The sequence below is a fragment of the Strix aluco genome, chromosome 18 (assembly GCF_031877795.1).
Source record: "Strix aluco isolate bStrAlu1 chromosome 18, bStrAlu1.hap1, whole genome shotgun sequence".
Classification (NCBI taxonomy): Eukaryota; Metazoa; Chordata; class Aves; order Strigiformes; family Strigidae; genus Strix; species Strix aluco.
Window position 1 is genome coordinate 13,180,188 of NC_133948.1, and position 26,885 is coordinate 13,207,072.

Genomic DNA, 26,885 nt, shown 5'->3' on the forward strand with positions numbered 1-26,885 from the left:
CTTGTGCCTTCACTCTCCAGGTAAAGGCTGATGAACGAGCTTGTTTGTACTCTCTCTTCGGCGCCTGGTATATTTTTTTCCTGTGATACATTTGTGCTGTGGCACATAACCAGCGTTTTGTTCTCTGGTTCTGCTTGCAGCACCCTGACAATCCTTTGACCAGCTAATAGGTTTATGTTGTGGGTTTCAGAATGATTCATTCATGTGGATTGGCAGCCTTTCTGCTCTCTAGGAATAGTGTAAGTTCATTGAAGGATATGATTTCATGAGTACCTTAGGTTGGAGTCTGTGCAAACAATTGGAGCTGAGATCTTATGCTTAAATCATGTATATTCAGTCTTTTCATTTGGTTTTAGACTTTCAGAACACTACCCTAGATGTTCCTTCCTGCAGTAGCTTTCCGTGAAGCTTGTTAGATTATAAGATTGAAGATCTTTTTGTCTTTTGAGGGTTTTTCACTTGTGTGTGGTAAACAGGGATAGAGCAAATATTTTGTGGCCACATTTTCTTAGAGAACTGAATTTTAAATGAGGTATTTGAGAATGAATTCAGTTTCCATTCACTATCGCAGATGAAAATAGTCAAATGACTGTAGTGATATTAAAATGCAGTTGAAATAAAAAATACCCCCCCCAACTATCTCACTAATATTTTTCACTTTTAAAATTTAATTATAAAATTTGTTTTAAACACTTTTTCTCTATTTTTTTTCAGCTTGCATACATTCCCAGGAGACTTGAGTTCTGTTAGTTACTCTTCCAGCCAACTTGGTACATGCCTTTAGACTAACCTCTTCCTCCCTTTGAGTCTGTTTTTTGTCATTTGCTTGGGGTTGGTTTTCTTTCAATTTGGAGAAAGCAGATAAATTAAGGCCTTTCAGCCATCATTTCTTCAAGTTGCACGGTACCTAGCAGAGGGGTGCCTACATCTTTTATGTGCAATTTAGACAATCAGATAATGCAAGTGAGCAGTCAGAACTGTATTCCTGTTATGCAAGAGCCTTTTGGTTTTCTTTTGTGCATCTGCCCTACAGTTTCCATGTTGCATTCTGATATTTGAGTAGTGCTTTAATATGAAGCACATAGTGTTTCCTGTGAAATTTGTATTTGCACTGCTAAAGAATATGCATAAACAATTAGACACTGGACATAGAGGATGGATTTAAGTTCAGGATCATTGTTGCAAATGGACATAGAGGATGGATTTAAGTTCAGGATCATTGTTGCAAATGCATTACTGCTTTCTAAAAATTACCTACAATGAGATAAAAATGGTTAACTTTTTTTCTAATCATAGATAAGCTGCAGATTGTTGCTGTTTACAGAGAAATAAATAGAGGTTATCTGCATTGAGGAGCAGAAATGATTCATTTTGCTTCTATGTGAAATGATGTTTAGAGCTTTTAGCTATAATTCAAACATAAACACCATCACTACTAGCAAAAAACTGATAGTGAAATGACTAGCTGTCCCCATTAGCAAAACTCAAATGCACAACAGTTTGAATTCAATTAAAACCAAGAAATAAGCCTGTGGCATGATACTGTCCGTGTTTGTTTACAAATCATTAAAAGAACATCAGCTCACCCTTTCAACTTTTTTGTATATAAGACTCCTGTTTAAAGGAGGACTGGGTTCCATGTGTCGGTTACTCCAGCTACAGTTGAATGTATTAGTTCTTGAACTTGAGGAATGGCAACATGTCTCAGGTAGAGATGATTTTCCCTGTCCTATGGGACCCTGAGTTCACCAGGTGTGGAAAGAGCTGTAAGGCCAAGTGAGCAGACGTGACCCTTCTGAGCATTTCTCTGCAGGTGGGGTTCAGCTGTTGAGGCTCTCTAACAAAAGGCCATCGTGGCACTTGCAATACAGTGTAAAGAACAATTTTTTTTTTTTTCCATTTCTCTTTCATTGTTAATGTTTCTAGAGATGTGCTGAAGCTCTCTGTGCCTTCAGGCCATCTCCTGTGGTACATACTGTCCTGGTTTAACCCCAACTGGCAGCTAAGCACCACGCAGCCACTCACTCCTTCCTCTGGTGGGATGGGAGGAGAATCAGAAACGAAAAAAAAGTAAAACTCATGGGTTGAGATAAGAACAGTTTAATATTTGAAATACAATATAAAGATGATTATGATGATGATAATAATGAAAAGGAAAATAACAAAAAGAGAATGAAATAAAACCCAAGAAAGTCAAGTGATGCACAATGCAATTAATTACTCACCACCCAGTGACTGATGCTCAGCCAGACCCCAAGCAATGATCTCCCCCTCCTGGCCAACTCCCCCCAGTTTATATACTGGGCATGATGTCACATGGTGTGGAATATTCCTTTGGCCAGTTGGGGTCAGCTGTCCTGGCTGTGTCCCCTCCCAGCTTCTTGTGCCCCTCCAGCCTTCTTGCTGGCAGAGCATGAGAAGCTGAAAAATCTTTAACATGGTTTAAACACTACATAGCAACAACTTAAAACATCAGTGTGTTATCAACATTATTCTCCTACTGAATGCAAAGCACAGCACTATACCAGCTATTAGGATGAAAATTAACTCTATCCCAGCTGAAACCAGGAGACATACTAAGCAACGTACCCAGCTGTAGTGATACCATATAGAATATTGGCAAGTGTGTACTTAGGCTGTCTACTTTAGTCAGAGGGTAAATGGGAAAGCTGCAACGCTTTCATACTCTACTGCCAATTGTACAGTACAGGAAAATGTCTGTTAAGTCAGAGAAGAGCTTTTAATGATATACTTAAATTCCATTGAAGAATTTACTGTGAAGCCTGCACTTAAAACCTGCGCTTCTAGTACCTCCTTAGCAAAAGTTGGTAAGAACATGATTTTACTTTAGCTACAAATGCTTTGAGGATAAAGAAACCCTTGCAGTCTTCCTGCTGGTTTTATGTATGAATTGGAATAGATAGATGCAGGATAAATTTTTACTTGTAGCTTAGGCAGGCAGTCTTGCATAATCAGGATTGATTCTTCTTTGTCTTTTATGCATTTTGTTCATTCTAAAGTCCTATACCTTTGTAAAGTTTGAAGTGGCACAGTCTTGTACCAGTATGCTTCACGTGAATGAGCTCGGGAAGGGACAAATCAGCTGTGTTGCCTGGAGAGATCAGAAGACCTGACCCTGGTCCAAACTGTTTCACTTCAGACAGAGAAGTGAAACAAGGAGTCAGGGCTAAAGAGAGCTTGTGAAGGGTCAGCCAGAGCTCACACTTCTCCATCAACGACCCAGCTTGTGCCGCTGCTGCGGGGCCTGTGCGCAGGTGTACGCACGCGCATCAGTTTCCAGTAGCAAAGTGATTTTGCCTCGCTCCTCTGTACTCCACATTTGATTGGGTTCTGCTTAAGCAGATCTTCTGACTTCTGAACAAAACATTTTGCAGCCTGAGCTTCAAAACTCATAGTGCATAGCATGATCAATTTGGTTGTTTGACGTAGTGATGAGCATGGTTGGTGTATTCAGTGCTTAGTGTGTTTGGAGTCTTTCATAAGGGGTATTACTAATTATTGAATATGAACAGACCAATTACTGAATATGAACTGTCATTTCAGGTGTCTCAAAACAGTCACTGTGTCCCTGTTTTTACATCAAACATACTAGTGTCATGTCTGCAACCATGTCTTCTATTTCCTTTAATTTAGCATGATTTTGTTCGCCGAGACCGACCCCCAAGGGTACTAATAGACCTCATACAAAGGACAAAAGATGCAGTACGTGAACTGGATAACCTTCAGTACCGGAAAATGAAGAAAATCCTTTTCCAGGAGACACGGAATGGCCCACTGACCGAGTCTCAAGAGGAGGAGGAGGTATTTTTATTTTGTTACCCCATTTGCACTGTTATAAATAATTTTAGGGCAAGTGAGATGTTCCTGTCCTTAAGGGGGCAGAACAAGCACAGCCTAGGTGAGGATGCAATCCATGTTGTTGGAAGATCATCTGCATCAGCAGAGAAACAGGATAGGATAATGAGCAAGAGTAGCCTTTACTAAGTGTTAGATGCTCATTTATTGGCAGCTTTAAAACTTTGGGCTTTTTTCAAATGATGGCCTTTCTTCTGAAAGCTTTAGGGAAGAAACTATTTGGAGGGAGATTGTCTGTGAGAAGAAAGTGGCTTGCAGCCTGTGTGAAAGAGGGTCTGTTGACCAAGCTCCAGTCCAAGCTTTTATTTCTCATAAGCACGGTCAAGACCACTTGATTAATGTTAGTATTTTTTCAATTACCATAACTTTACTGTAAAGTAATTGGCCTATCATGAACTGAAAAACAAACCACCAAATTAATAAGACTTATTTCTCAAAATTCTTTAATGTTAAAGAAGAAAAGGGTTAAAGACATAAAATTCAGCCTCAGTTTAAATCTTGTAATAAACAACCCCCTTAATCAGTGTATGATAATTGACACTAACAGTGGCCTAGAAAAGGAAACCAGTCATCTTTCAATTGATGAGCTTAGATGGAAATTAGTGTCATTTGGTGCAGGCACATTGGATAAATAAATCTATGACTGGTTCTCAACAAAAAAAATTGACAGGCAAATTGATGTTTGTATTCCTTTTTGCTGCAGTATAGCCAGATAATATGTAGTGAGATGCCCAAGCTCAGCATATATTCAGGGACTTAGTTTTGAGGTTTGTGTATGTCAAATGTTCCTTTAAAGCTAAACTAGAGCTCTGGTTTAAGAAATGGGTGAGTTTGGGTGTCAGGTAGGAGAGCATACGGAAGGAGGGGACTGACATTTAGCACTGTACTTCACTTTGAAGGAGACGCACAAAAGGAGCAAGAACAGTAACCACTGTGATTAAAGCTATCAAGTGCTTCTGTTCTAACCCTCCAGCTAGCCAACTTCTGAACTTGAGCTTAGTTGAGGGGTGGGGGGATTGTCAGACTTTTGCACTGAAACCTTCAAGCTTTCTCTACCCATGTGTGAAAAGCATGTGTGAAAACCCTGAGTGACAGGGTAGGAAAGTACAAGGGAGTGGGTTTCCCACTTGACTGTTCAGCAGATCCAAACTGAACAGCTAAGTGGGATACATGTGGTAGTAGCTGACTCCAAAATGTATCTTCTTCTGCTCCTCCTGTCCCCACTCCTCAAAAGAGGGCGGGGGGGGGGGGGGGGGAAAGATAGTATATCTCCAGGAATTAACACTCTAATGAAGCTCACACTCTGCATGTGCACAGCATGCTCTGCACTGCGTTTTACCACTGAGGTTGTGCACCACGAAAGGTTATATTGCTCGTGTGTATCACTAACTTGGCAGGGAAAGGAAAACATAGCACGTGCTTCAGTTACTACTTGACTGGTTAACAGAAGCTGCTCAGCTGTAAATGCCACAAGACAGTTCCTTTTTCTACCTTAAAGTTTCTAAAGTGGCAAAAAAGCATTACAAATTTTAACACTCAAAATATCACTAATGCTTTCCTCAGAGCTCTTTCAAGAAAGTTAAGGTCATTTGGAAAGTATTCAAGTCAAGAAGTCAATGTTAAGGTTGCATATGTGATCTCATCTCTGTCCTTTCTGGATATACATTCATTAATTATGTAGCTGTATTCTCATCTCGGATGCTTCATTATGTTATTTTTTCTGCAGCTTTATATAAGCATCCTGGAAATATTCCATTCTCATGTGCATATGTTCCCTGTAAAATAGTAGTATTTTATATTTTGGATTTTAAGTGCTCTCACAGAGGCTCTGATTGATCTGCTGATTGCTTAAAAAATAATCACACAATCACATACGAATCTGTCAAGCCTGTCAATTTTCTCTTTCTGTTGGTTTCCGACAGAATGAGTACCCTGTTAATTGACTGGTAATGTGATTCTCCCCAAGCTCACTTTGGAGGCCAGGACAAGCTGGGTGCAGTAGCAAGCCATTCATTTTAGTGCATCAAGACTCTTTCAAACCAGGAGCTGAAGGACGTTCAGAGTTCTCAGTCCTCACTGGGAACTCCTGGCAAGCCTCTTCAGTGCCACTAGCTAATTACAAAGGACTCCATAAACTCTCTAAATCAGTCCAGATTAAGCTCATACTCTGGGATTACTGTGCTTGTATGAGTATGCAACAAGAAAAAAGGCTGCTAACTTCTGATATTTTTCTGTAGAATCAAAAACATGTCCTCTACGAGGAATATTTATTTACGTAAGTCTAAGTAGATTACAACAGTTTTAATCACTGTAATAACGCAGGCTGTTCTGAGTCAGCTGCTTAAAGGTGAATGAAGAATTTATCTTGGCTGAAAACACAAGGTTAAAGGTGTTAGCCTGATAAAATGTAATTGCTGACTGCTTGGGACATGGAGGTTAAAACCTCTACACCTGTTAAGCACCATGTGATATTTATCAAATACTAAACAAATGGTTCATTGTCTTACATCTTTTCTGATTCACAAGATGTGTTGTAGCATATCCTGACTTGGAACATTTTTTTAATACAAACTTAGATTGCTCCTTTGAATTATAAGACTCCTTGCACTAGCCGTCCAGTATTCCTGGATGTCTCCTATTCAAGCCAAGAGCCATGCCCAGACTTACTGATATGTGGAAAAACTGGCTTGAAGCCTGATGTAGTAAGATTGCAGGGGAAAAGGCAAAAGCTAACTGCCCCATATGGAGTATTTCATAACCCAAGCAGCCTTGAGAAATAGTTGCCACAATAATGAGCAAAGAACCTTTAATTCTGCAGAGTTGCCTTTAAACTAAACTTTGGGCATTGGAGGCAGATGCTGGGCAGGTGATTTCCTGCAGTATTTGTAATTGATGCCCCTTGTTTTATAGGACAGTGAGCATGGATCAAACCTGAGTAGGAAGATGGACAGTCTGGGCAGCAACCATTCCATCCCAAGCATGTCTGTGAGCACAGGCAGTCAGAGCAGCAGTGTGAGCAGCATGCAGGAGGTCCTGGATGAGAGCAGCCCTGAACTGGTCATGATGCATAGTGACGAGAGCACAATTAATTCCACCTCCTCCGTTGTTCATAAGAAGGTATGTTCTCTGGTGCTCTCCATAGCTTCCCGCAGTCCCTGCTGTTGCTCACGTTGGCTCACCCACGTAGGGCCCAACGATCAGTGTGCTGTGGTCTTGTGCTGAGCCATCTGCTGAGAGCAGGAGCTGGTGCTGGGCTTGCCAGAATCATGTTCTGTGTTTTTTTGTGTTTTTTTTTTTTTCTTTAAAAGCTAAACTGCATTTAAATAACCTCTGACAATAAAGAGGCCACTGATGAAAGGTAGTGCTGTCAGTGTCTAGGCAGGGTTCACCCAGACTTACTGCATGCCTCCTTACCCAGCCCTGCATGTGCACTTCTTCATCTCTGCTTGTAACATCAGTCCTTGTTTCCTTGTGAATGATTGTACTGTATTATGTAGTATGGTGACAAGTGGTCACAGCAGCTAAGCTAACCATTTACCAGTCACAGTGTATGATTAAAATCTGCTTGCACTTGGATTTCCCTCATGAGAAGTGGAAGTGTGCAGAACTTTGGACTCTTCCCACGAGGTATGTTTTGAGTCAAGTTCCACTCAATGTTTTTCTGCTCTTTTGCTGCATGTTATGATCTGTTGCCTTTCATTTTCTTAGTGCTAGGTATCAAGCTAAAGTTGTCTACCTGTAAGTCAGCCTCTAATCTAAGATTGTTTGACTAAAATAATTTTGGCTTGGCCTTAGCAGTGTCATTTTCTAGGGGGCAGTGAAATGGAGGTTGTTTGTGTGATTGCATTTGCAAAGAGCTTCAAAGCGTATGCATGTTTTTTGCCAGAGGAGCTAAAACATTACAGCAGCATGAAAAGTATGAATTTCTCATTTGTAAGGTTACAGTAAAGCCTGGTTTTAACTAACTAAATATTTGTAAGCAATTTTTCCTCCTGAAATACAGCGTTTGGGTAATTGAATACTGAAGCACCTATAAAAGGGAGCTCTCAAGAAATTTTGTCTTCAACAAAAGATTGCCTTACATATTTAAAGATACTGGCAGATAAGTTGCATAGGTTTCAGGGTTTTACATCTTTCTGGAGTACATTTGCTGTAGCACCTTAGAGAAGATTTTATTTTCACCTTTCTGAAAAAAAGTGTTAGGTACAAAATGCCAGCCTGAGGAACCATCCTGAATGAAGAGCGGCACAACCAATTTTGTTCTGGATGATTATGGTTGGAGCTTTTTCTCATTTTGCGTTGGCTTCAGAAATTTGTGTTAACTTTAATTTCACATTGTTAAGTAGTCATATTTACGTGTGCATTAAAATAGACATTTGAGGGACTGATTTACACGCTAGTCATACGTTACAATGTTACTGACTGATCAGTGTTATTACAGTTGATGAAAACAAAATGTGAGCCAGTCCCATCAGACATAAATTGCATTTGTGAAGGAAGTAGAGTTCCTGCTTGTTTACGAATAATATTTTGTTTTATAGTGATTGTATGACACTTCTGAAGTACAAATAGAGGAAGATTTCTGATGCTATGAATTCAGTCCTCTTAGACTTCTGCATAGCTGTTGTTTTCTTGAGATTCAGACATTCAGTTGAGTAGAATGCATAAACTAACACCACATGGAAGTTTTTGTTATCTGGCTTGAAAAAACAGGGTCTCTTGCACACTTGTAACGGAAGTATTGTGAAAGAAATCACCTGTACATCACTTAAGATAGGTGTTTTAGGGTGATTTTGGAAGCACAAAACCCAGATTTGCGCTGATGGTCTTTACAGAATAGTTAACAATTGGCTGTGATTATTGATTCTTGCAGTGAAGTAGATACCTTCTCCAGTTGGCAAATGTTACCTTTACTGTATGTAGGCATAAGGCAAATTTAGACTATGTGTAGCAGGATGTATTCCAGTCTGCAAATATATTAGTTTCATTTAGTACATAATTTTTTTATTCTCTGTTGCTTTGGGGAATGCAATTTTAAATTGCTTCATGTGTATGTTATGTATATATTAATACATGTGAAAAGACTGAAATTGGAACAGGACACTTCGGGGGTTTTACATACACGTACATCCCACTCTGTTTTCAAGGTAAAGTTCCTTATTCTGAGAAGATGGCAGTTTGTCTTTGTGCTTGCTTTAACTGTGTTCCTGCAAACTGTGATGAAGCTGATCCACACAACTTGTTTTTGTTCTAGCAGGTGATAAATAGGGAGTGCTGAGTTTGGTAGCACTCTGGAGCCTAATCACAAAAAAAATGGGAAGAACCTGGGGTTCAAGTTTAAATCAAGCTTTTGTTTTGCATTTAATCAGCCTTTAAAGGCTAAAACCAAAATACTGATGAATGTAATTGGCCAGCTGTCTCCGTTATGCGGGCATAGGGTCACATGCAAGTTTGTTGTGACATGGGTCCAATCAGTGTTGTGTGAAATTATGGTATTCCAGAAATGTGTTAGTTAACAACCTCCGGATCTGCCAGACTGTGTAAAGTGACCAAGATGGCAAAATTGCCTAGACTGTTGTTATTTACTAAGGCTCAAAGCTTTAAGTGTCAGAGGCCTTTTGATTTCTTTGGACCACAGCCCCACAATGTCGTGCAATTGTAAAATGTAGGATGAAAGAGTCTGTGGTCATATGTGAAGTATAGTTCCCAGCCTTCAGTGCTTCAGTCTGCTGCTTGGTGTGGAGAGCCAGTCTGGAGTGGCATTTACTTGGTGTAAATCAGGAGCAGACCTCAGGCTCTCGCCACATCACCTGTGTAGTGGTAGGCTGGGAGAAGCTTCGCGCATCCCCATCAAGCACTCCTAGCATCTATACTGTGACCAACCACTCTGAGTCAGAGGCAAAGCGTTAAGAAACAGGCTGATGGAGTAAAAGCATTTGTTTGTTTGTTTTTAACAACTGCTAGTTGGCTGTAACTTCCAAAAAATGGTTTTGGTCACAGGGTAAGTGAAATGACCTGCTTCTGATCTGGTGAATTTTCACTGGCTATATACTAGGTTCATGCTAGCTGAGATGCTTGGGTTTTGCCTGGTGGAGAACAGCATTTGTGAGAAATCCTCCGTGAAAAGCAGGCACAGCCTCACCCTTCCACAATACAGAAGCTTTGGGGCAGGGTAAAGCTCCATGTTTCTAAACTTGTGCTTAGAGCAAAGGTGACTCCCACCTATCAGCAGAGTAGAACTTGTAGATTGGAAGAAAAATCACTGGATGAGAAGGAAATAATAAGCAGCCCTAATTGAATGTGTAGCTTTTTATATAACTTAGTTTATAGCCGTGTTGATGCATTGTAGGTAGTTTGTCATCTGCTTTGTTCAACTGCTAGTATATGTCAGTGAGTGTACGGGTGGCTTCCCAGAAGTATTATTTTGTTGTCCTAAATGAATATGTCAAGTGGTAGGATTTAGAATGCTCCCACATGGCATTATTTTATTTCCATAAAACTTTATAATAGTAAAAAAAGATTGTTCTCTTTTAATCTAAACAAAAAACCAGTACAGTGTTGTTTTGTTCAACTGCAGTGTAGAGTTGTTGCTGTTACTTACTTCAACCTTAAAATCAGCAGTACTTAAAGATGAAACTTGGGCAATAAAAATGTCAGGGAAATCTAATTAAAATCTAGTTTATAACAAAAAGATGAAGAGAGGATGTTCATAGTTGATCATCACAAATTCTTGCCCAATGTCCGTAATAAAAACATAATCTGTAATAACTGTTACAACTTGAGTGACTTCCCAAATCCATTAAATTAACCTGTACACGTGGCGTATCATGGCCGTGGTTATTATGCAGCACTCATGCTGAATTCTGTGGATGGAGAGTGCTCTGGCATGATGGTTCTACATGAGGTACAGCTGAGGCAAAGCTGAGTGTTTTCCTACATATCAAGATTTATGATTCATACTTGGAAAAAGATGTTGTTTTTATGAGATGTAAAGGATCTTTAGGTAATGACTTACTGAGTTTTGGCTTGCACGTGCTGGCAGCGATGACCCCTCATGTACCTTCTGGAATCATGTCAAGCAGGTTGGTGACATGAAGCCTTTTCTTGAAAGACTCTTGATACTTTAAACCTCTCTGTAGGTTTTTGAGGCATTTAGTGCAATGTATTAAAATGAATGATGGCACACTGTTGTCTTCCTTGCTCTTTAAATTCTTAGAAGGAAGGGATTTGCTGCAATTCCATTAAAGTCCTTACTATGTCTCAGAAATTGCCTTTCCTATTTGTCTAGGAGACTGGCAGTCCTTTCCAGTTAGCGAATCCTCTTGTGTAAACAGTGTTTGGGAAGGTTTTTATTTGGTGTGCAAAACAGAAAATGCAGTGTGCAAGTGAATGTTCATTTTGAGGCAGATGTTTAAACGTTTCAGTTTTAGGTTAGTCCAGTGTGATCCGGGTTTGCAGTTGGGGTGTATGTTTGTTTCTAAATCAGCTGCTGAAGACCATGGGGACTCCCTTCTCTGTTTGTATTTTGCTAATTCTTGTGTTTGCTTTGTCAGTACAAAGGTTGCTTCAGCCATATGACAATATTATATACTGAAAAAATGTAAATATCAAATGCAATTTATAGATCTGTCTGCCCAGTTTTGCTGTGATTAAAGTCTGAGGCAAAATTCTCATTGATTTTTCAGTAGGGAAAAAATCAACTTCTATCTACCTACTGGTTTTTGTTTGCTTCTATAGCTTGCTTGTTCCAATTGTCTTCCGAGCAGGTATTTTATTCACCTAGGAAGCTTTGTTGCAGCAATATGTTTGTGTTTTTTTTTTTTCCCCTAGCGTTTCTTGGAACAACCTACGTCTTTCTCTAAAAACAAAACAAAAAATTACCTTATCAGTGTAATTATTAAATGTTATCAGGAAGGAGTCTAGTCAGATTATCTTGAACATAAAATGAAAGTACTGTTAGCAACGTGTTGTTAGTGTTGCTCTTAAAAACGCGTGGCAGTGGTGTTAAGCAGATATTCCTGAAATGTGCTGGTGTTGGGGGCAGGGGATGGTAAAGTCCTTTTTCAGTGAGGAGGATGAAAAGAGAGTGTGTGCTAGAATTGTCATGAGACTCTAGACAGTAAAATTCAGGTTCTTATTCTGTAGGGTGACCTTGGGCAAGACTCATGGGTTTGAGCAGAAAGCCGTGCACATTGCAGGATGCTCAGATGATGCACCAGTGGTAGCCGTTGAGATATCCAGCTGGAGGCCACTTGTGTCAATTTGTGTCTGAACAAGTGTTCTGACTGTTTCTCTGTATTTCTGTTTATCCAGAGATGAACTTCCACAAGAACAATTTTTAATTTTTTTTTTTATTTTTAGGTTACTTATTAATCCATAAAATCCTGCCTTTTGGGTTTTTTCATTGCTTTTGAGAGAATTGCTCTTTAGCATCACTTAAGTAACTGGAAGCTTCACCAGCTCTCTGACAGGTAATAGTGTAGAAATGTTTGGGAGTTTTTGTCCTGGAAGATATGATCAGCAATATCAAAGCCAAAAAACACCCCGATTTGTTGTGATCAACTTGAAAACTATGTAGCAGCTAATACAGTTAGAAGAACAAATTATTTCTTTAGTAAGAAGTTGAAGATGCTAGATTGTTGACCCTAACTAGAAGGATTTTAATGGTTTAAAGTGAGTTGTGATCTGAGCATGCCTGAAGTTGTATTTATAAGGCAAATAATTGCAATAAACACAGAAAACAGATGGAAAGTGAATATACACAGAAGATGTATTACTTTAAAACCAAATCAATGTTTGAACTGCAGTTTTAGGACTGAGAGATACCCTGACCCAAACTTGATGAGTTTCTGGGGTGCTTTCAATCAGATCTTATTTAGTGAGTAACTTGAGCTGAGGTGTCAGTTATGGATCTTTGTTTCCCACAAATCTGGAGCTAAAAGTTTGAAATAAAAATTCCTGATTTGTGCCAGCATCTGACAGGAGAGGTGACTGCAGTGTCTCTTAGCAAGCTTTTGGGAGAAGAAAATAAAAAGAGCAGAAATTTTTCTTTAGGTAGATGATTGTTATAGTAGCCATCAGTCACATTGTCTGATGAAGGTTGGTGGAGATATGACTACTCTTAGGTTTATTTATCCTACAGGTCTCTGTTTACTAGCAGTCTCTGTTGTAGTGTAACTTGCTAGATTTGGTAACTCTTCATGTCAAGTGATTTTATTTCTGGTAGTGTAACAGCTTTTTGGAGAAACATTTTACCTATTAAGGTTCCATGGGCTTAGTTGCCTGCCTGATGCAGAAGCCTCAGATCCCAGATTAATGGGTGCCAAGGACAACCACTGAGGGTTTTTTGTCCACTTGAAATTGGTCCTTTTGCTTGCTCAGTTGCAGAGGAATTTTCCCATTCCTCGCCCAACTCAATTTGAAATGGAGAATGCAGTTAATTCATATTCCCGAAGGGCAATTAGATTCTGCTGTGAGCTTCTTATGTCCACTGAAGTATCTAGACGTCCCATATAACAAAACCAGGATGACATTCTGTCCTCTGAAGAATCTACCTCTTAGATAACAGAAAGTAACCCACAGGTTAATTTTCCCATATAAGAAGTAATTACAATTTTAACTTGTCATTTTAGGTGGTATTTTGGAGCATTCTGAAAAATCTGAATGCCCATTTTAAAAGTCTTTTTTTCAGTGATTTGCTGCTTCTCTGGTTTTAATGGCATACTAATGTAATGGAGAGAGGGAAGATAGTCCAGGGATTGGGGTATTGCTAGCAGACCTTAGGAACCTTGTACGTTCATGTGTGCTGTTGCAGGTTTTGTGTATGACCATGGGGAATATTTGTCCTGTCTCCACCTTAATTTCATAGCTACAGTAGAGGAATAGTAGTTCCTCTGTACAATTGTTTCTCTTCAGTCCTCCATGGTTCAGATGGGCAAATCTTGTATAGATATTTACCACAGGACTCTTTTATTCAGCTTTATTTTGTGTACGAGGTGCTCCAGTTTCAGCCTGTAACAAAGGAGTTCCCTTTTGTGGCTGCTGGCTCCCTTCTGCTGGCTCCTGCTTGCATCGTACCGGTGCTTTCACGTGAGGCTGTGTTCGCACAAGCCCCAAGGAGCCAGGTTTATTCTGCTTGTTGGAGAGCAAGAGGCCGAGTTCAGTGTTGCTTCTAGCATTGCCCCTTGCTGGCTTGGGGGCCCCTGTGCCGGAAGACTCCAAAACACATCAATAGAAATACCAAACTAAAAAGGTGATGTTAGGAGCCAGCCTGTCTGCTTTGAGTTATCTGGGGTATCCTCAATTGTATTTCAGAGTCTTTTTTACACCTACTTGATTGGTGAGAGTACTGCAAAGATATAGAAAATGGGATTGATATTCTTCTAGTGAAGCCATGAGTCCCATTAAACTGATGCTGTTAAACTTTAAATGCCTTGTCAAGATTTTTTTGGTATGACTATTCTAGAGCCTAAGACATACTTTTCTCAGGGAAGCGTGCAAGTCTGAGAGCCCTGCCTGTCATACAAACATGCACAAGCTGAAAATCTAAGATCAGCCCAATTGCCAGTGATAGCCCTTCTGTAACACCGCCTTCCTCTGTTAAGACAGTGTCACAAAAAGTCCAGTATAAGGATGACCAATATAGAATGAAACTGCAACTTTTTATTGCGCTCAGTAGTCTTACCACTTCTATGGAGGACTGTCCTTTTGAACTGTTTAACTTGTTCTGTCTCCCTCGGGTGGGTATGGAGGAGCTGGTGCAGACTTGGCTCTGTGCAGGCTTGGCTGATGTGCTGTCTCCTTGCAAAGGCAAGTGCAAGGTGAGCATGGAGTGGAAGCGCTCAAAATGAAGGATTATGAGAAAAGGTATTGAGTTTAAAGCACTTTAAATCAACATGTCGTTCAGCTCTTTATATCAGCATTTCTGTACCTGTTTGGCTTTTGCTTGAAATCATTTATAGAATCATATTGAAACAGCTGAATGTGCGTGGGTCCAGACTAGAAGCAGCTAGAAATTGAGGACAGCAGAGAGGGAAACAAGTGTCTACAGAGTGGGAAAGGAGCGTCAGTACAACAGCAGTGTCATGGTGGAGATGCTACTCCATATCAGCTGGTTTCTCACCATAGGGCTTTCTGACCTTGCTGGTGTCTGGCATGACAGGGTGGCAAAGCTGCTTCTGCCCACCTGCAGGCACCTGGTGCACGGAGGCAGCCGTTCTCTGCAAGGGTGGGCGTCTTTTATTTGCCTTTTGGCATAGGCGCTTGCAGCCTTTCTTTTGCACCCCTGACAGTTGGAAACTTGATTTAATTCGGGAACAATCTCAGTTTTCCTTCAAGTTTTTTAGGAGCTGGAGCTCGAGGATGTGAGCCATGAAACTGTGGTAGATGGCAGCGTGGCAGATGTGCCAACGCTGGCTACCATGGCTGCTGCCCCGTGGAGCCCGCGCCGCTGGGCAAGCTGCGGGGGGAGGCAGCGGGACGCGCCTGGTGTCCAGAGGCGCTGTCCTGAAGGCGTATCCTGCAGGTGTGCTGGCTTTTGGCAGGCACCATCTCAATTAGCAAGATTGCGGTGGTGTTTTTTGTTGGCCTTTCTGATGAGGGTCTCTCCTCTATACGCTTGACGAGAGCTTTGTTCCGTTGCAAAACTTGCGCGCGCCGTTTTGCAGATGCACAGCCGCTCCTCGCGAAGCCTTGCCAGTGAGCAAGAGGGAGGTTGCACTGGGAACCATTCGTGCTAAAACCTGTGAGCTGTTGCTTTAAAAGGGAAAAAAAAAAAAAAAAATCCTTTGTGGGCTGCGGAGAGAAAGTGCTAGAACTGTGCAGGATCATGACTGGAAAGCAGGATCCCTGAGTGGTCACGGAAGCTTTCCTGGTCCTCTCCAGCCTGCCATGGTTTTAGCCAGGATGCTCGTCCTCCACAGCAGATAGCAAACAAGAGACAAAGAAACCTTGTTGAGGACGAACCACTCGACAAAGGGAATGAGGCAAAATGTTGCTCTTGTGTTAAAAGGGAACAGCATCTTCTTTGCTGGACATGGAAATCACATTTTTAACGGGATTGCTCGGTTGCAGTGCTTGAACCCGACCTTTCTGAGGAGTCCGATTGCTCTGCATCGCTTTATGCTTTTGAGTCTTTTTTTTCTTTGCACATATGTAATACTGGAGGTTTAAAAAAAAAAAAAAAAAACCCAGCCAGGGATTCAGAAGGCATCCCGCTAGCGATCAGCTGACACGCCGAACCCAAGCCTGCAATGTGTTGCTTATTCATTTTGTACCGTGGGAGCTGCCGGGGCTAGCAGAGAGCTGAACTATGCCTCTCAAACAGCGGCGCTTGTGCAGACAGAGGGGTGAGAGAGAGGCAGCCGCCGCGGGAAGAGCACAGCCGGACTTTCTCCTTGTTTTTATCCATTTCTGCAGGATCATGTATTTATAAGGGATGAGGTGGGCCACAGGGATCGCAGGCCTGAGGTGCGGCCTACCCAGTCAGTGCAGAATCAGGCCCTCCACTACCGGAACCGAGAGCGCTTTGCCACAATCAAATCAGCATCTTTGGTAAGCAGCCACCCCACCCCACCCCACCTCCTCTCATCCCCTCTCCCTCTGCAAAGGGGTCAGGAAATTTTTTTCTCTCCTGATTATTTTTTGTTGTTGTTGGCATAGCAACTAGATATTGCACTGAAAGATATTTTAGCTCTGTGTGTGAGATGTAAAATGTAGAATATACTTAATTTCTCTGTGTATTTCCAGTATGTGTGAGAGAAACCACCTTCCTGGGTGAAGTTAGTATCATCTCAGATTTATCCCCCCCCCCCCCCCCTTTTCCACCTCTCTTTTTTGTTAATATGTTTATTTGCATGTGCATAATGTATATGTGCTTGTGTGAAATATGTTTAAATGCTGTGAAGATGCAGATGGGTTTTGAAACAATAAGATTGCTGCTTCCCAGCTGAGCTGCTGGCTGTTTTTTCATTCATTCATTTATTTCAAGCAACTGTACTGTGACTGCATTTTTCAGCTTGATCCCTAGGAAGGATTGCTGGGTTGCGATAACAGAGAGGGCTTACAGCGGGCTGTGGGCTTACAAAGAGGAGGGGGATGGGATGAATCCATCAAGATTTGTACTATTGCAAATGTGATTGCTGTGGATGCCTTTGTAGTAGGGAAAGGGGTGTGTGCCAGAAGAGTTAGTTGTCGTGCCGCCTCCCCCACCTTGCATCCGCACGGGCTGCAGTCGGTAGCAACCGTTTTGAGGGAAAGGAGTGAAAAATGGCCTTTTAAAGCTAAAATAAATGTAATCTCAAATATTTCAGCCTGATGGTATTAGAGGTCAGATGGACAGGGAGCGTTGGAAAGTAACCACTGTTTGGCCATGGCACTTGCTCAGTGCTATGACATCATCCTAGACCAACCCCGAAATTACACCAGTGAGCCCTCCCCTTCTTGTTTCACCCTGCCTGAACGGCGGGGGTTTTTCCTTCTATACCACCATTTCTTCATCCCCCGAATCGTTTCCCATTTCTACATGCACAAGACAGAGCGTGTGTGCGTGTGTGACCACAGCTAAAGGTTGTGAGTGGAGGGAAAAAGCAGCAGCAGTGCCAGTAGCCAAATCGTTCAGTGTGGTGGTTGCTGCTGCTGTTAAATTCTAAAATGATGCTGTGGCAGTCAGACTTCTGGCCAGATGCTCCATGGGCTGACATTTGAGGGGAGCATCCAAGTTCCATCTTTTCCAGGTGTACTTCTGGGTAGCCGTACCCTGAGTGCACCCCAGGCTGGTGTCCTCTGCTCCCCCTTCCCTCCCCCCCCAATTTAAAGAGTGACCTAGAAATGTGTGCATTAGAGGACTTCATGCAACACACCTGACACAGGCAGGATCTCTGGTCTCCTGGAGACCCTCTGCCTTGTGAATTTTTCTCTTTTCTATGTGTGTGTGTATGCACCCAGTATAGTGCCAACACTATTGCCTGCGCTGAGCAAATAAAAGTAGGATCCAGTTAGGTCAGCTGGAGGGAAGAAATGGTGAATGACTTGAGTATTGTACTCCAAACTTATATCCAATTTGACTGATAAATAGATATGTGTGTTAAATATATTCATGTGCTTTTACTCTCTGTGGAAAGCTGCTGCACCTTCTGTTCTGCCTTCAGCAGCAGAGCCCATAACTCCTATCTTCCTTCAATATGTCATCCCTGGACTACTTGGGTGGCTTGAAGGTATTGCATGGCAACGCCCCCTTGAGAGCTGATGAAAGATGTTGGTATGAAGGTATGGACCGTGAGGTCTTCCCAGACCTTTAAGCTCTGGGGAAGACAGCTAATGTCCCAAGGTCACTCCTAAATCCCAGGGCAGCCTCCTGTGGGGCTGGGACTGTGTCTACTTTAATTCCTTAGTCACTTGGATTTGCTAAATCTCTCTGCTTCAGTGACCAAATGATGATAAAGATAAAATGAATACTGGGTGGGGAAAATGGTAGGCTTTTTGGAGAACTTCTCTTTTTTTTTTTTTTTTTGATTTTCTGTGAAACATGCTCTGATACGGAGCGTATCTGGACTCATGCTGGGAGGGCTTAGGGTGCACACTGAAGGTGTGCAGTACATGCACAGCATAGTGTCTTTTTGGGGAGAGGCAAGTCCCACCTGTCACCTTACTATCTTAGCCAGCAGGCCTTTGGAAAAGCACATGGTAGTATATCTCATGCAAAAGCTTTGTTGTCCCCATCAGATGCACACGTATCCTCTTCCCAGTGTAGAGGGAAGTTCCCAAAGCACCACCTTGGTACTACAGGAGGTGTTAGTGTGTCCTTAGGTTCTGAGGTTGTGTGGTGGGCGAGAAGCTTCCCTGTGTTTAAAACAGAAATATTTATTTCATTTCCGTTAACCTTGTGATGGGCTTTCCTTTTAATAATCTTTCATTCCCACCTCTTCATGTTCCAAAATGGAAATCTAGGAAAAAAAAAAAAAAAAACTGAGTTGAAACCTATTGCAGAGAACATGAAGAATGCCAGCGTACGTGCTGGGTTTGAAGTGCCAGCGTGGCTGTCAGCACACTTTTTTATCACTATGCATTCGATCACCGCTCGGTGGCTAGATGATGTCAGTGGGTAGTGGTGCTGAATGCTGCTGCTCTTCTGGCCAAGGGAAAACTTCCCTCATGCCTGCTGCCTTGTCTCCTGCTTAAATATCTGTGTGGAGGGCAAGGTCAGCCGGGTAGCTGATAGGGGAAGAATGACCTGAACATGTCTGGAATTTATAGTGTGAAACCAGAAATTCAGACCTTATTCATCTCTCCGTGTTAATTTACTCTTTCAACGGCATCTTGAAAAAATCAATCCTGTGTGAATTGGGTGCTTGAGATCCCACAGTGTTAAAAACGAAGGAAACCAGCATGCTGTGGTGGTTCCCTACATCATTGCTGCTGACCATCAGTTGGTTTCTCAGCAGCTGGGTACCGCTTCCTGGGCACAGAAAGGTTATGCAGTTGAGAGCATCAGGTGGCCCATATTGCAGAGGATCAGAAAATGGGAGTTTTGACCCCAAATTCAATAATACAGGATGATGTTTGGGTATAAAAACTTCTGCTTGTGGGATTTGCTGAACACCACCCCCCAATATGAGAGCAGGGCAGCGCTGTAGAAGAAAAGCACTGAGTCTGGGGGCCGGGGGGCTGTGCATGTTGCTTCACAGCTGTTCCTGCTGGTGGAGTCCAGGGTCTTGAGCCCTCAAGTCCTTGTTATTCACCGTTATATCAGGATATTGCAGATGGAAGAAAGACTGGCATTTCTAAATGGATGCTCTCAACTTGGAAGTTGGATCTCTTTCCAAAAACAAGCTCAAGTAGTTTCAGTGAGTGCAGAGGTCACAGGAGAACTACATTAGACAGCTCTTCACTCCAGATGTCCCAGTGATTTTAAGCAGATTCCCCTGCCCTGTTGCTTTGCAAAAGCATCACGTGAACAAGAACGAAACTGGACGGACTTTCAGATAACCTAGTGAAATGGGCTATCCACAAAGAAACAGGCTGTGAATATACCTTTTCAGTCTTTCAGTGATGCTTTGCTATTACTCGGGTTTAAAAAGATCATGAATAAATGAGCAAATGTGGTTAAAAAAGCTGAAGGAGCTTACCTTTGGTCATAACCCAAGCAACAGTTTCAATAGTCGCTCTTTCCTGGACCACTTTTCTCTTTGGTCATTGTGTAGACCAATAGCGCACACACACCCCCCCGCTTTTTTTTTTAATGACATTCTTGTGGCAACAGTAACCATCACTCACTTGGAACAGTGGCGGAAAATACGCTGCGTATTTCTGCTGTTGCGGTGGAAGTAACTATCTGAAATGGAGATCAGGTACCTACTACATCTCTGTATTATTTTGCAGACTATCAGTGACCCATAAATTAAAAGTTATAACTAGAAATCTAAGCCTCGAAGCTCAGAAAGATGTTGTTTAAAAAGAAGGGTAAAGGTTCTGCATGTTGATAAGATTACACCTATCAACATTTCCAAGTGAAAGATGTTTTTTAAATATGTGCAAAGATGCATCAGTCTGCATTTCTAGATGTCTTTCATGCCTGACTCCTTAACTCCCCACTGCCTCATGCATTTCCTTGCTAGCTGCTTTTACAGTTTTTTCAAATGAAATAATCTAATAGTTAACATTTCATAGAAAGATCAGACAGTGTGGACTCTATCGAAGACCTTGGCATTCTCTTTGAAATCCAAATGCCAGCAAAAGAATTATGTGATCTCATCCAGGGTCTGCAAAGCCAAATGTCTAGGTACGTGTGAGCAGGCTTCTCTGGATGTGGCCATTAAAATGACACCAGGGCAGTCTGACTGCAAAACCAGGTACATTTACATGATGGCTGTTTCCTTGCACCCTCTTCTGCTGGAGCAATGACATTGTATTCCAGATGGTTGAGTTTCTCCTAATGGGCTCATCTGGCTGCTGCCTTTATAGATCTTTGCTCTAAAAATACTGAAGTTGTTCGTTCTTATCTCAAAGTTCCTCTCTTGCTCTGAGAGACTACTGGCAGTGTCCTGCTCGGTACTCTGCTTCGTCCACCAAAGAGGAGCTCAGTATTTCGTTTGGTTATCAAGAGGTGAGAATAACTGTCCTTTAGGAGTCTTTTCAGTATCTTGGTTAAACAGTGTAGAAAAAGGAACTCTAAAGAGCTGCTGGTTTGGAGAAGTAGTTGTGAGCCCAACTTTCTTACGTAAAGCAAAAATCTTGGAGGGGTGAAACAGAGAAAGTTTGAATTTTATGGCAAGTGAACTGCCTGTGGGAGTAGGTTGGAAAAGACATCTCTCTTCTCAGTTCTGTGTGTGCCAAAGTTACAGAGAGATAAGAAACTGAGAAAATGTCATACCTTAATAAAAGCTGTTCTGTTTTATACAGGTTTTTGGTTCTGCTGATGACTTGCTTGATTATTGCATGCTGTAGATAGAGCTTCAGGAAACTGCAGTTTTCTGCTTTAAAGGATCGTGACATTTTCTGGTTATGTGGGGAACAAATTCTGCGATGAGCAATTCAGTTGTCATCTTTCTTCCCATCATAATCTATGGGATTATTCTTGTGAAATACTTTGTGAAGTTCCAAGTGCCTTTGTCTAAGAACACCAGAAAGGTGATTACTGGAACTTCCCCAAATTTTCTTTTTAAAATGGTTGCTCAAGCTGTTCATTCATTAGGGGCTTAATCTTTAAAACCGTAATCCTTTATTCATTCATGTGTTGACATGCTTAGTCTAAAGTACTTCTCTGGTACTGAACTGGTCATATTCAGTAACTAATGTTTATTTCTTCCAATTTCATCCATGCCCTGAGATCACCGTTTGGACACCTTGTCTTCGAAGATGGAGTTCTAAAGAGTGTTGATCTTGATCAGAGATTATGGTGATAAACTAGGTCTTTAGCACAAGAGTGCTGAATGCAGACATTAAATCTACGAGATGTCCATCAAGTCTACTGTTCTCCTCTCTTGTCTTCAGGAATGAAATGCTTCTTTTGTTTTTCTCTGACTTTTTAATGTCTCATCTTCTGCTGTGACTGGAAGCCTTTATCAGCTAGTGTTATAATTAGTAATTGTAACCTATTGTTGGGGATAAATATCTCAGACCTACTGTGAAGTCATTCAGAGATGGAGTTCTTGTCATGATAGGGGCAAGCTGAGCAAAATTGGAAATGGGGTGTGCAGGAGCAGAAAAAAAAAAAAAGGATAAAAGTTTAATGATTTTTGCTGTAAACAAGTGCACTTTCTAAATCTCATTAGAGATTAGACTGAAGGGGAGACTAGCAAAGTTGCTAGAGGATTCTTAGATCCATTTTTTTCTTATGCTCTTGCTATTTGCTTTGTTCTGCCAACTTCTTGGAACGGAGTGTGCTGTGCAGAACGTCCCACTGCTCACAAAAAGGCTGGGCCTCAAAAATAGCACATGCAGGAAGAACTTGTACTGCTGCGTGGTAGTTACCGTATCTCCTTGTCTCCTCAAGTCCCTGACCAAGTCTGTTCTCTCCAAGTCGTATGTCATTTAACATAGTAAATGGCATGTGTGAAATGTTGGGGGTTTGCCTGTCTTACCTGACATCTGTCTCTTACAATCAACTTGGATGACTTCTCAGAGGAACTTTCATTACCTGGAAGCTTCTGTCAGAGATCTTATTCTTGCTAAACTTGACTGAAACCTGCAAGTTCCTACAAATGCTTACCAACTTCTGCAAAGTATGGCTGTCTTTTTTTTTTTTTAAAGTGTAACAAAGAATATTTTAAAAAAAGCTTTTTGAACTATAGCAATACACAGGGGGGCTAACGCTCTGTGTTTCTGTAGTCATTTCTACAATGTCACATATTGCTGGTATCTGTCTTAGATCTGTTTCACTACCTAGTCTCAAGCATTCGACGGCTGCTGTGTTATAAGTATATATCTCATCCAGTCACCTTCAAAATAACATCCCAAAATTTCTTGTACAAGGAAGATGTGATTTATGCATCATCACTTACCTCGTAGTTGATGTTTGACTTCACTGATGTGGTGAACCCATTATCATCACTTCCTGGTAATGGAGTCTGACACAGCACTGTAGTCGGGCTAGTTCTTTGCTTTCTTTGCGATCAGATGTTTCCCTTTCTCTCTGGGATTGCCTTTGGAAGGGATGAGGGGAAGACAGAGGCTGTCCACCTCAGTAGCTTCATCCTTTCATGTCGTGTTTCTATTCTGGGACTCTGACTATAATTTTCTTGGTTGGTAAGTATTTACTGTAAATAATTGTTAATCTGTTTCAAGGTGAAGGCTTTGGGAGGCTCTTCCTAACCTCCTCTTCACACTCCTCCCAAGTGTTGGTAGTCATTTGAGCTGAGACAGGTGGCAGCATGCTGTCTGCCTTGGGTGACACATCAGTTGTGGTGTTAAACTTGCTTGTTGATTTTGAATCTCTTACTTGATCACTGCTTCCTATCAGCTACTAGTCCTGAAGCCCAGGGCTGCCAGCAAGTGGGCTTGGTTTGCTGCTCAGTAAAGCAGCTGCTCTTCTTCTGTTGAACTTGAGCCTTCTCAGGTCTGTAGGTGCATCCCATCCTACATCTGAACTTACTTTGAAGATCTCTGAAAAATAGCCTTCGAATGACAGCAGTACTGTAGTAGGTGCCAGTTCTTTCTCTTGGCTGCTATGGAGAAATTCATCAGGAAGGCTGGGCTCTTGCAGACTGCAGGAAGTTGGTTCATAAAGCTTCAGTAATCACCTTCAAAGGGCTGAGCTCTTTGCTTTATACTTGTTAAGTGTGAAAGGAGAGGTCCCCTCGTACAGAACCAGGAACTGCCACTCTACGCATATACTAACGGCTCCAGCTTTTGGCTCCCAGAGCTGTCATGTAAAAGATCAGCAGATCTTTACATGTGCAGTTCCTGAGACTGTATTTAAAAAAAAAAAAAAAAAAAATCAGTCTTGGACAGTTTTCTTCTTTTGAAATGGAAGCATTACCATTTGCATTTTCTTCTGAAAATTTTTGGCACAACGTACAAGGGTTTGTTCTTCCTTTCACATGGATACACTTGGGCATGGAAATGAATGTGGAACTTGTGAGTTTGTTTCAGCTGAGCAGGGTTTAGAATCAGCTTAGACCATCTGATCAATCTTGTTAAGTGCACACAGTTCCAGAACAGTGTTCCCTTGTTAGAAAACTTTCATTTTCAGTAGGGAATGAGCTCAGTCTGCCATCCTCTTGAATTTTAAGAATAAATTTTGAAGGAGGCTACTCATTGCAGGAAATAGGTATTGAGGGACTGAATTGGAACTGTGGTGACTTGAGGAGGAAGAAGAGAGTAGGAGGGTTGAGAAGGTTTCTTAAAATGGGTGCCATCTTGTAAGTCCACGTCACCCTCAGGATTTGAGTCCTGTGTCTGAAGAAGGTTGTCCAGCAGCCACCTTTGTTTCCAGATCTCCTCTACTGTTTCCTGGAGTCATTAGTAGCCTTGTATTTCCTTTATTCGTAACATGGCATTTTCTGTTGTTTTACTGAAAACACACGTAAAAATCTCAGGAAAAGATGCAGGTAAAAATTAGGAGAGAGAAACCTTACGGCCTCATTTGTGGTATTAAACAGCAGCACCCTCTGAAACCTGGAACAGCATTCCTTGAAAGTTGATTTTTAAGAGTACAGCAAAGCAGGGTCTGGTTTACAGGTAAGCAGCTAATATGGAGCTTGTGTGTGAAGAAGGCCACGTAGCACTTCTCCTTTTCTTGACATCAGGTTACAAGACAGATCCATGAGCATGAGCAGGAGAACGAGTTGCGGGAACAGATGTCAGGATATAAGCGGATGCGGCGCCAGCACCAGAAGCAGCTGATCGCCCTGGAAAACAAGTTGAAGGCCGAGATGGACGAGCACCGCCTCAAGCTGCAGAAGGAGGTGGAGACACATGCCAACAACTCGTCCATTGAGCTGGAGAAGCTGGCCAAGAAGCAGGTGGCTGTGATGGAGAAAGAGGTGAGTAGAGTTAAAGGCTCCTGCTTAAAACCCATGTTCTGAAGTGCACTGTATGGTCACTGTCTGGAGCGGCCCTGGCCAGTTTTGTGAAATAGCTTCACAGCTACAGGTCAACCTTCTGGGTGATGGGCATTCCATTGGCATCAACCGATACTGTAGCTAGTGACAGCTGGCTAAGAGAGACCAATAAACTCTGGGGAGACCTTGGAGGGCAATTCTGCCTCATGGCTGAGGGAATGACAAAGCTTGCTGCTGTTACTCAGTCTCTTTAAAAGTCAGCGTGTTAATCCGTGTGGTAAATTAGTGAGTGGGCTGTTACCCTCTGGGGTGGTTTTGGTGGAGAGGTAAGAAGCATGAGGAAACTCTTAAATGTATGTGGGCATTATGGGGTTTTTGTGCAAGCAGTTTTCATGTGGCTGAATACTCATGGCTTTGTCTAGCACAGTGGTGGGAGAATTGATAGACCAAAAAACGCACAACAGAAGACTGATTTGTGCTGAATTCAGTACCTGCTCCCTCACCTTTTGGTGTTTTTTTTTTTTTTTTCTCTCTGTGCCTTGCAGGCAAAGGCAGCTGCAGCAGATGAAAAGAAATTCCAGCAACAGATTTTGGCTCAGCAAAAGAAAGACCTGGCGACCTTTTTAGAAAGTCAGAAGAAACAATACAAGCTTTGCAAAGAAAAGATTAAAGAGGCAAGAAACCATCATTTTCAGGGCTGAAGGGGTGTGGAACGAACATGACCTAGACTTTCGTTTTGATAAACCTGGGCCAGCCCAGGGGTTTAAGGGATACTGTCATGCTTGGAAGCAAATTTAGATTCTGAGCAAGTAAACTTTCAGGAACTAGGAGCATCTGGCAGTATTTCTAGAATAATCTGTTAGGGTGCTAGAGGTGCCTTCACAATTTGCTGTAGGGCAGAATGTTTGAAACCAAGGGTGATGAGGGAAAATGGGACTTCACAGAGAATTCTTCTTCCCCTTTTTCCTCATCTGTTTGGTTTGGTTGTTTGTGGTTTTTTTTTTGCTTAAGCTGTGAATAATCAGAGCAGCCATTTAGATGTCGCTTGACTAAAAGCCCTGTGATCACTTATATAAATTAGAAAAAGTAGTAACTTAGTCTATAGCTTATCTATCCCAAATTGCATTACTTAAGCACAGCATCCCCACCACATTGCAAAAATCATTTGCTGTTAAGAATGTAGAAGTGAGAAAATGAATAGCAAGGAGCCCTGTTAAGTGTCTGATTCAATAGAGAATCAAGCCTGAGTCCTGTTAAAATGAAACATAAGCCCAAGCTGAACTCCTTTGTAAAACAGGTGCAGAGCTGGAAAGGGAGCTGCGGGGTGTGACCCGGTCTCTTTCCTGGACAGCCAGAGCATCCCCTGCAGTGGTGTGTACTGTCTTTTCATTGCTGCACTGTTTAGCCCCTGAGATGTTTGTGTTTAATGGCCACTTTTTCCTCCTCCTCTTGGTGGGACATAATACAACTCTAGAGGCAGTAGGGCTGGGCCTGGCCAGGTGGCAAGTGTGGTTCTGCTGGTACCTGGTGGTGTAGTCAGGATTTTGGTGTCTTTTCGTGAACTGAATGGCAGAGGAGTAGCCAGTGACTGAAGCTCCTCCACATCCTGTGTCACTGTGATCCTAAGGGAAGTCTTGTTTTTGACCATGTATGCATGCAGGAAATGAATGAGGACCACAGCACGCCGAAGAAAGAGAAGCAAGAAAGAATATCCAAACATAAAGAGAACCTGCAGCACACACAGGCTGAAGAGGAAGCCCATCTTCTCAGCCAGCAGAGACTCTACTACGACAAAAACTGCCGTTTCTTCAAGAGAAAAACGATGATCAAGAGGCATGAGATGGAGCAGCAGAACATTCGAGAAGTATGGCACTCTTCACTTCCTTTCCTGAGCGTTTCTTTAATTGTTTTAGCTTCATGTTTGTAAAACAGTTTGCTGACTGACAGTAGATCTTCATGTTTCCAGTTGCTAAACAGAACTGAGAAAAACGTGGGAACTGTATTTTGGGA

At 41.9% G+C, this 26,885-nt stretch overlaps 1 protein-coding gene across 6 annotated transcripts in view; it reads left to right on the forward strand.

The window, feature by feature from the left end:
• The window catches only part of TAOK3 (TAO kinase 3), a 94,277-nt gene that overhangs the window by 60,347 nt on the left and 7,045 nt on the right, over window positions 1-26,885 (forward strand). For all 6 annotated transcript variants that reach the window (XM_074843901.1, XM_074843906.1, XM_074843900.1 and 3 more), the window contains 6 exons: window positions 3,655-3,822; window positions 6,787-6,993; window positions 16,294-16,428; window positions 24,621-24,857; window positions 25,421-25,549; window positions 26,536-26,739. In XM_074843901.1, the coding sequence (XP_074700002.1) occupies window positions 3,655-3,822; window positions 6,787-6,993; window positions 16,294-16,428; window positions 24,621-24,857; window positions 25,421-25,549; window positions 26,536-26,739 (1,080 nt within the window). The remainder of the gene's footprint in view (window positions 1-3,654; window positions 3,823-6,786; window positions 6,994-16,293; window positions 16,429-24,620; window positions 24,858-25,420; window positions 25,550-26,535; window positions 26,740-26,885) is intronic.